This window comes from Lactuca virosa, chromosome 4, assembly GCF_052849685.1.
Source record: "Lactuca virosa cultivar CGN04683 chromosome 4, Lactuca_virosa_CGN04683_v6, whole genome shotgun sequence".
NCBI classification, from domain to species: Eukaryota; Viridiplantae; Streptophyta; class Magnoliopsida; order Asterales; family Asteraceae; genus Lactuca; species Lactuca virosa.
The window spans coordinates 526,457,188-526,467,640 of record NC_136429.1 but is presented as its reverse complement, the minus strand read 5'-3'; the positions used below and the strand labels follow the sequence as shown (position 1 = coordinate 526,467,640).

At 36.2% G+C, this 10,453-nt stretch overlaps 1 protein-coding gene across 1 annotated transcript; it reads right to left on the bottom strand.

Annotated features, from left to right (window-relative positions):
* Positions 1–8,251: 8,251 nt before the first annotated feature.
* On the bottom strand, positions 8,252–10,126 carry LOC145103718 (valine N-monooxygenase 1-like). Its single transcript, XM_079040998.1, has 3 exons — positions 9,636–10,126; positions 9,000–9,444; positions 8,252–8,906 (listed from the first exon to the last, which is right to left on the bottom strand). The coding sequence occupies exons 1-3, from the start codon at positions 10,100–10,102 to the stop codon at positions 8,280–8,282; spliced, it is 1,539 nt and encodes a 512-aa protein (XP_078897124.1). The 5' UTR covers positions 10,103–10,126; the 3' UTR covers positions 8,252–8,279.
* Positions 10,127–10,453: the final 327 nt, after the last annotated feature.

Below are 10,453 nucleotides of genomic sequence, written 5' to 3'. Positions count from 1 at the left end.
ACTTCAGCAAGCGGTCCACATACCTTTTCATCCTTTGCAAGTGGGCCGCGATGGACTATACATCCTTCATTTTTGTTGTTATCATGGAGGCAATGATTCAGTACCTTTCTTGTCGAGCACTTTGATGGTACCTTTCCATCAAGTCTTGGTGCATCTCGAAAGGACAGAAGTCCTCATAGGACCTTTGAAGCTCAGGAGTCATAGTTGCAATCATGATACACGACACCTTTGTCGCGTCCTTCTCATGAACCCTATACTCTTTGCCAATTGTTTAGGAGTAGCAGTTTTTTCATTAATTTCCTTCAGCTCTTTGTCAAGGACATATTCTTTGTCCTCGTATCGAAGGGACATGCGTATTTTACAAATCCAATCGTTGAAGTTGGACCCATCGAAGATTACCCTCCTACATAAGTTCGTGAGGGTGAAAGAGCCAGAGGAGTTGGAACCAGAAGTGTTGGAGGTAGACATCTGAAAAAGAAGAACAAGTTTAATTACATAGAAATCCTTAATATGACACTCAAATGAAATATTAAGGCCATGACCCAAACACAATAATTCACAATTCAGAAAAGGGATGTCGTAATCTAATTGCAAATTATTTGAAGGGCGGTAAATGACGATTTACCAATTTCACCACCCAAAAACAATTTTTTTTAAATAATTAAGTTTTATGAAATTCCTAGTTCTTTGAGATTCATTGAACTTTTCAATGGCATGTTTCAATCTCGATTATCCCCTTCAAGTTTGTGACTGGGATACCGAGGATCACAAACAAGGTGTGAATAATCATGCAAATATGTGTGGTACTCGCGATGTCGTTTACCACCTAATCAATGTGCCGATTAGCCACACACGCTCCATTGATCTATGATAATTATTGAGCTACCCTTTTCCACCCTTGTTAGTCCCAAATTAGTGTGTCGGTTAGCCACACACGCTCCACTAACGACTTGGCAAGGTGCAAAGTGCAATTTCATGGAATAGCATCATTTTCACATTTTTCCTAAAGTAACTAAGATTGGGAATTTTATGAAAACATTTAGTACTTTATAAGATCATTATACTTATTAATGAGGAATTAATTTGTCATATCCTACCCATTCGGCTAACGAGCCTCCACCAATCAAGGAAGCGGTGGGTGAGAGTGGACACCCATTCAACCGTCATTTTATAGGCAGTTCCCTGATACTCTAGGGTTTAGAATTTAAATATTTAAAAATTAGAACTTTTAATTAATAATGTAAATTCCAAAACTTGAGGGCAAATTTTGAAACTTTTCAAAACCTTTTAGATCAAATTTGAAAACAATTAAATAATCATATAATTAATCTTTATCACAAAATTTGACCTAATCCAATTTCATATGGTAAGATAATTCAAATCAATTATACAAATAATTAATTTATCACTTAATCAAGTAATTATCTTAAAATTGACAATTATCTTTTAATTGGATGAGGATAATCATTACCGTATCATAAAAATCGAATTTTATCAGTCAAAACAGTTTATGGTAATGATCCTAATCTAATTCTGCAAAATCCCGAAAAATCTGCCAACAGACGAGCCGACTCGTCGAGTCAAGCAATAGACTCGTCGAGTAGCCCCAACTCGTCGAGTCCCACTATGGACTCATCGAGTTCATCAGGCAGAATGCAGATTTTGATTTGCTTCAGCTTTGAACAGTTAACCAATGCATCAATATAATAGAAAAAACCCTAAGCTCTGATACCACTGATGGGTTTTGAGCACTACAACAATCCTATGGTGCACATGCAACCCTACTGCTTTGGATCTAGGTTTTCTCAAATTATACATGCAATATTAAATTATCCAAAGCATAAACCCTAACTAGCATACAATTCTTGAGAATTACAACATAAAACAAGTTAGATGAATACCTCTTTGTTGTAGCTTGTAATCCTTGACCTTCAAGAGCTTAGTACCTCAAATACGATATCTCTAATAAGTCACAAACACCAAGAGCAATGGTGGATTATGAGAGAGAGGCTAGGATGCACAAAAAAGCGGCTAGGGTTTCTTCCTTAGAAGCATTTGTCGATTTTGGGAGTGCTAGTGGTTCTATTTATAGTGTAGGATCCTTAGGGCTTTAACTACGAAACCCTACTTCACTTGCTTAGGCCTTAAGCAATCCAATAAACCTTGTGATAGGCCCTTGGACGAAATCTTCATGGACCCTCACATAGATTTCGTCCAACCCTAATCAATATGGATCATTAGCCCAAACTATAAGTATTACTGATTTACCTAATCAGTCCCCGTTAATTTAATCAGTCTCTTTTGATCACTAAATTAATTCCAAATTAATTCTTGATCAATACTAATTAAATAATATGATTTCTCAATTAATATATTATTCTTATAATATATTAATAAATCACAATTAACCTCTTTCTCAAATATTCATCCTATCAAATTGCTATGGTGAAGGCAACCCAAAAGGACCATGCTACTATCGGGTCAAGTACATACCAATTATAGTTATGGGCTTAGACACCTAATCCAACAGCTCATTCTTTAGATCTCCTTGTCTTCTTCGAGCCTTATGAATCTTAATGATCTGCTTTAGACCTCATCCATTCTCTTGCATAGGGTAATTACAAGGCCATCGTAGAAAGGAGAGTCCCTTTTTAAGCCCATTTTAAAGGCTTCAACTGCATTCGCCATATCAATGTTGGGGATACTCAGAACTTCCCTACCAAACATGTTCACAAAAGTCCTAAGGGATTCTTTAGGATCCTGAACCACTCAATAAAGATCACTAGTGATCTTTTCGAATGTTCTTCAATAATAAAATTGATGGCTAAATAAATTAACTAAGTGAGCAAATGAAGTAATAAAGTAAGGAGGAACGTTAAGAAGCCATTATAAGGCTGATCCTGTGAGGGTCGAACCAAAGCCCTTGCACAACCAAGTTTCCTTCAAGTGTGTGTGAATGGGGATAATCTCCATTCATTCCTTATACTGTGCGACATGCTCCTAAGGATCTGTGGTCCCATCATAAGGCTTGATGACGGGTGTTTGGAAGCGCTTTGGGACTTCGGTATCAACTATTACAGGAGCAAATCTTGAGATCTTGTGGCTTGTGGGGGATACTTCCGGTATAGGTTGGACTACTCCAGGCACACTTGAGATCATTAGTCTTAATTGTTGAAGCTCCTTATCCATGATCGGGCTTAAACCTGTATCAAGGTCCATAGAGTTAGTAGTAAATATAACAAAGTTACCGGGATCCTTTTTATTGGGAGTGACGAAGGTTTCACTGGGATCCTGCATCGTATGGGCTCTTGGAGTTGCATTCCAAGCGAGAACAGAGGCCGATATTGAGGATCCTATCTTGCGGCGATTCACTGACGATCTCGTGTTATCAATGTTCAGGATCTTGGGTTGCAAGATCGAGGGTGATGCTTCTTGAGGCTTGTGGATTTTCGCCCTCATCCTCTCCACTTCCTTGAGTATTGTCCTATTATCTTCCTGCTATTTAGTGACTTTTCGTTCCAGTCTCTTCATCATAGCGAAGATTTCATTATTGGAAATTAGCACAGGAGGATCCTGATGTCCTTGGGTAGCGACCAGAGAGTTGTTTTTCTTCGGTGCCTCAAAGGCTTTCTTGGGAGCTCACCATGGGGGGTGGAGGAAGATTTTTAGAGGAAATGGGAGGAATGGAGGAGGAAGATATGGTCGGTTGTGTAGATATGATTTCCAAAACATTTTGAACACCACGACTCCACAGTGGGAGCCAAATTGTTTTGGTGAAATATCAATTAAGTAGAATCTAACCAAATTGTATGAGAGGCTTTGATGCTCGTAGTAAATCAAGTAAGAAATGATAATCAAAGTGACACAAGTGAGTTACAAGGAAAGCCCTTGATCCTTGATATGATATTCAGCATAAAACCTTGGGAGGTAATAATGATCACCTGTTTTGATGATTTTATTGATATAAAATGTTCAATACAGAGATAAATGTATGAATGCAAGTACACTTGCAGTATATGAGCTAAATGTCTCCCTAGTGTGCTAGTAACATGTGTTATTTATAGTGTAATGCTAATAAAAAAGAGTCTGATAATTCCAGGATCCTCCATAATCAACATATGAACGTTATTTGACATGGTATTCCGGGTCTTTTTCCTGGTTGAGATGACTCTCCGTTGAGAATTGGTATTGTGTTGACTCGTTTAGTACATGTGAGAAAAATAAAGAAAATATAGCCGTTACAACTGTTATAACTATTAGTGGTACTAGTCAGGATCCTAGGATATGTTTAAGGATTCCGAGGCTTCAGAAGTATTTGAGGATCCTGAATATGAGTCATGGATCATGTCCCTAACAGATATTATATATATATATATATATATATATATATATATATATATATATATATATATATATATATATATATATATATATATATATTCTTGACTATGATGTTTTTCATCAACATACAAAACAAACTAATATTGTATACCATTTTGGATGACAATTTGTAATTGGAAATACCTTTCATATTTTTCATGTCAACTTGTTGATCTATTCAATAAAATTTATTTGCAAAGTGATTTTTTTGTTTTAGATATTGAACTTATTTTTGTTGATTTTTACTTATATATATATATATATATATATATATATATATATATATATATATATATATATATATATATACATAGAGAGAGAGAGTAATTCAATTGAGAAAATAAACAAAGGTTAAGAATGGGGGAATCAATCTTAGCCACTCATTTATATATTGTCGCAAAACTCTTCAATAAAACTCTTTTTTCCACCGCTACCAACCCACTACCACTTCCACCACCTTTACCACCACCCCTGACACTGCCAACCCCACCTACGCCACCACCTACGCTACCGTCGCCACCACCACGTCCGCCACCACAACCACCACTGCCATAACCACCACTACCCCTGCCACCATCGCCACCATCTATACTGCCATCTCTGCCACTGCTGTCACTACCACCCCTGCCACGACAACCGCCACTATCCCTACCTCCACTGCCACCATCACCGCTACCGCTACCACATCCACGACGTCCATCACCAAATCAGTTGTGACTATTCATATATGAATATACATATTTATATATGAATACACTTACTCATATATGAATATAAATAATCATAAATGCATAAATATATATTAATTCACATATGAATAAAATCTGTTCTGTCCTCCCGGTACTTTGCAGCGCTTAAGTGCCGAATTCGAAATGTGTGACCCATATTCATTCTCTCGTTCTCAATCTTATTTTTCTCAATTGAAACATCATCTCTCTCTCTCTCTCTGAATTATATATATATATATATATATATATATATATATATATATATATATATATATAAAGCGCTGAGGGTGGCGAGCAATGAATTCCACCAAAAAGCCGACCTCATTAGGAATCAAAAAGACCTACCTTAAACCCCCTTATAGCAATAAAGTGGATGAGCCTAGTCGTGATAATACTAATAATAAACATTAAGAAACATGCAATAACGCAATATTTATTTTAGTGTTATACATACAAATACTATTTTACAATATATACACATTTGTGGATTATATGTCTTTTAATTCTATTGACTAAAGGTCAACAATTAAATTATAAGAGTTCTAATATTGTGTATTTCAGTTAATCTTATAATTAAATAAAATTTAACTTTATCTTTTAGTATAAAGGCTAGTTTGCATGTGATTAAAATTGAAAAAGATGAACAACCAAAAAATAAAAATGAATTTCGAAGAATCTAGAACTTCAGGTTCCATGATGTAAGGAAAGATCTACCACATTGTGGCACACAGAAAACGCACGATTTAATTTAATTATTATTTTAGGTTCTCAGCTTCAAACTACAATGCTCTCAAGATGTGACCAAGACATGGCGACGAAGACAATCGTAATCCATGTAAATACCACGACGTGGTGGAGGACCAGTCACGTCGTGGCAAAGAGGCAGAACGACTAAAATTCGTTTTTCAAGCTTAAACAAATTCAATTTCGATCAAGCCAAAGTTCTAGATTTTAAAATGATTTATAGCAGAAACCCTACACATATAAACTCTAACATACTCAAAGGGCAAAGTCTAAGTTCATAGTAAAAATCATGGTGTTACTGAAGATGACGATCAAGAAGACATTTTATTTAAAATTGGAGAAGAAAGAGTTGGCTTGATGTAAATCGGTGTTTAGGTTTAGTATTTATAGTGTGTAATAATGAAAATTTTTTAAATTTTATAAGTTTTAGTCGTTGAAGGTAGATCAAAGAGGAAAGAAGCTCGACATGAGGCTTTCGTTGCCGATGTCATTATGAAGCATGGGGCACTATTTTCCTCATGAATCTCAGCAATGTCGAGGCTTGCTAAGTGCCACTCCTCTAGCTTAATTATATAAAATTATGTTTTATCTAGGTATTTGCTCCCGCGTAAATAAAGGTTAATTCATATTGACAACTAATGTTGTACACCACATAACCTATTTTTGATTTCTAGATCGGCCATTGGCTAGATCAATCATAGAGACCGAATGTTGCATCTTTGTGGATACCATTAAGGTTTTAAAGGTTTTAGTCTCGCTGCACTAACTCTTGGCATGTATAGGAGTTGGAGATGAAAGAGTTTGTGTGGTGGTTTCTAGATTTAGTATTTATAGTGTGTAATGATGAAAAAAGTAGTCGTTGAAGGTTGGTGAAAGTGGAGAGAAGTTCGGCATGGGTTGTCGTTGTCAATATCATTATGATTTATTGGGGCGGTTTTTACCGCATACACCTCAACAATGTCGAGCTTGTGGAGGGTCACTTCCTCTAGCTGAATTATATAAAATTATGTTTGATTAGGAGATTTGATCTCACGTCAAAAGATTTCTAGGTCCATTCCTATTGACAACTAATGTTGTACACCACATAACCTATTTTCGATTTCTAGATCGGACACTGACTAGATGTATCGTAAAGACCGATATTGCGCTTTTGTGAATACCACTCAGGTTTTAATGGTTTTAGTCTCACTTCACTACCTCCTGACATATATGGGAGCTCCCCGGTCTACTCTTATATCTATTTGGTTTGACAATGAGAGTACCATATATATTGTTCACAATAATGTTTTTTTTATCAAAGGAGCAAATTGAGATTGTCTACCATTTTGGTCGACATTATGTAGTAGGAAAGTCCATTCATATTCTTTGTGTATCTATAATAGCTAGATCAACTTGTTGTCTCTTCAATAAAGCATATTTACAAAGTCGTTTTTTATTTCTCGTATCTATACCTATATTTTTTGTTGAGAGAGAGAGAGAGAGAGAGAGTAGACCGTATATATTAGGGATGAGCATAACTGGGTACCCGCCTATTTTAGCTGGAACCGGAACCGCTCCCGGAACCGACGGTTCTTAAGTTATTAGAACCGGAACCGGAACCGCCTACACCGGTTCCTAGAAAATCGGAACTGCTACCGGAACCGCCGGAACCGGTCCCGGTTCCGGGTACCCGGTTTCTTAAATATAAAATTTTTTATTTATAAATTACAGATTACATGGCATGGATATTAACGTTTACAAACATCCGAATTAGAAATGGTATGAAAATAAAACAATTATAAAAACTTGATCTTTTACATAACCACCTATTAAACTTTAAAAACACTTCTCACAATTAAAAAACATCATAGAAAACAATTGCCATCAAGTGAAATTTAACAAGCGACAAAAATGACAAATTACGAACAATAAACATAAAACAGCAACAGGAAAAACAACACATAAAAAACATCATAGCCTTGAATTGGATCCATTGATCTTGTCGTAGTTGTATTTTAGTCATGTGCAACATGCCTAATGGAATGCAAGTTTTTGGCTAATACTCTTCTATTCAATTGATTGTTTAACCAATATATTTGTAACATTTTCAAAAAACAAAAAATATATTAAATTTAAGTGTTTCAACTGTTCGATAACAAGTTAACAATATGTTTTGTTCATATTCCAATACTAGTAGTCTATTTAATTTATATTTCATGATAATTAATTTATTATATATAGTTGCGAAAACTACTATAAAATAATTAAATGTTTTAGTTATTTTTAACAATATAACTTTTTGAAGATGTAATCCTTTTGATTAATATTTCGGTTAACATTTTTACCCCATTGTTAAAAAAGGACAACTCAAATCAATCGATTAATCTTAGCACAGAAAGATTGTAATGGCTCCATCCATATTTCTATTTCAATTTCAACTCTTTTTCATCATATAGGGTATAAATGGTGAGACAAACGAGGCTTCGCCAAGGCTAACAATGGCTTAGCCTTCATCAAATCTTGTAAGTTTTCATTTAAATCAAGGTATGGTTCTCCTGGAGGCGACTCCCATGTGAACCCATGCACCATCCTAGCCAACAACATTATGGCCATGGTCGAGCCCAATAACACCCCACAGCACCCACGCCGACCTGTGCTAAATGACAACATTTTAAGGCTGTGGTCGGTTAGCATCACTTCTTTATCATCATTCATGTGACGATCCGGATTGAATGTTAGCGGGTCCTCCCAAACCTCAGGGTTCCGCCCTAGTCCTAGGCGGCTCAATATCACGTGACTGCCCTTAGGTATAAAGTATCCGGCGACAACAGTGTCGCCGGATGACACATGAGGGAGGTTAAAAGGTGCAACAGGGTGCAACCTAAAAGCCTCTTTCACACATGATTTGATATAGTTAAGGTTTGGTATGTCGGATTCTTGTACAAGTCGATCTTTTCCAACCACGGAATCTAGCTCTTGCACCGCTTTATTGAAGATCATTGGACGGTTTATCATTTCGGCGATTGCCCATTCGATACCATTTGCTGGATTATCAAATGCTGCTAATATCAGTTCCTGTAATTAACACCAGCAAAGTTATTAATCCATATTGCATAAAAAAGATCCAAATTTATGAAGATAAAAAAACTAAAATCACGTTAATCTTACAAAGATTTGAGCTTTGATTTGATCTGCGGTTAGTGAAGGGTTCTTAATGTTGATGAAAACATCAAGCAAGTCGTCTTCTTTTGTTCTAACTCCATCTTTCCATTCTCGAATCCTTTCATCAACCAAACGATCTTGATACTTTCTTGAGGTCCGTATTGCCCTCCTCATGATCGTCTCATGGCCATCAAAATCAGTTATCCACCGCAACCACGGGAAGTAATCTGATGCACTAAATGCGTACAGGTAACCAAGAACTGCCAAAAGCGAATCAACATGCTCGATCTCTTCTTCCCCAGGTCCACCATCTGTGTTCCCTTTGCCGAAATACCTACTCCCGAACAAGATATTCCTTATGACGTTGGTCGAGTATTGTTGCACAACAGTCCGTACGTTCACAATCCCTCCGGTGACCTCAATATTGGTATAACATCGGCTGTAAATGTACCTAAGAGATTAGAGATGCAAACTTTTAGGCATAAGAATTATCACCGGGAAGATAAAGAGTGGTGGGGTCAGTTTTTTTTTTTTAAACGGATAAGAATTAGTCTAAAGAAATGACAAGTGAGTTAATTTATTTCTTTATGCATAAAATGATGGCTCTGATTCCAATAGAGTGCGCACATTCTATCTACATACCTTAGCAGATTATCAGCTTCTCTGTCTCGTTTGTCTTGAAGCCACTTATGCCTATGCGGTGACAGAATCTCCGTGTGCAGGATTTTCCTCATCATCTTCCAATAATCACTCATTGGAACAAGAACGGTGGTCAAGTAACCACCGCTTGTCAGAAAACCCGACATGCAGTTAGGCCTCGAAGAGAAGATTCCATCTTTGTCCTTCAAGAACTCACGAGCAATCTTCGGATCAGTCACAGCTACAACATGGACGTTTCCAAGACGGATGCATATGATCTTGGTGTTCATTTCATCCATCATCCTATGTATCCATCGGAATGTGGGCTTGTTTCGAAGCATTGTGATTATGCTGCCGATGTATGGCAATGGTTTTGGGCCCGGAGGCAGTGGTGGCCGGAGCTTGGAACCTCTGTCTCTGATGAGCCAGAAGACGCACATTGACATGAGAAAGAGAAAGAAGACGATCATGTTGGAAACTGGAAACTTCTTATCTTATATACTACAAATGAAATTAAATTTTTATATGTATGATTTGCACTTTACATATATATAGGGATTTCTGTTGCAAAAAAGAAAATGATTTTGATTTTGATTTTTTTTTATTTTTTTTTTGATAATTCATTATTGTTGGTCAATTCAAAGATAAAAATAAGAATCACAAAAGGTTAACTTTTTGGATTAATCTCGTTTATTTAATTAACTAACTAAGTAATTAATTTCTTTGTCTCGGTTTATTGTTATTTTTTTTAAAATTTAAATTAACGATTTTGACCATTTTGGCAGAATATAAATGACATTCCTTTTTTGAATTTTGCAATT

Excerpts from the sequence above, each read along its gene's own strand:
- LOC145103718 (XM_079040998.1), bottom strand. The coding sequence starts at position 10,102 with ATGATCGTCTTCTTTCTCTTTCTCATGTCAATGTGCGTCTTCTGGCTC. Across the intron at positions 9,445-9,635 it reads GAAGCTGATAATCTGCTAAG|GTACATTTACAGCCGATGTT; the intron begins GTATGTAGATAG and ends CTAATCTCTTAG. Across the intron at positions 8,907-8,999 it reads AAATCAAAGCTCAAATCTTT|GAACTGATATTAGCAGCATT; the intron begins GTAAGATTAACG and ends TGTTAATTACAG.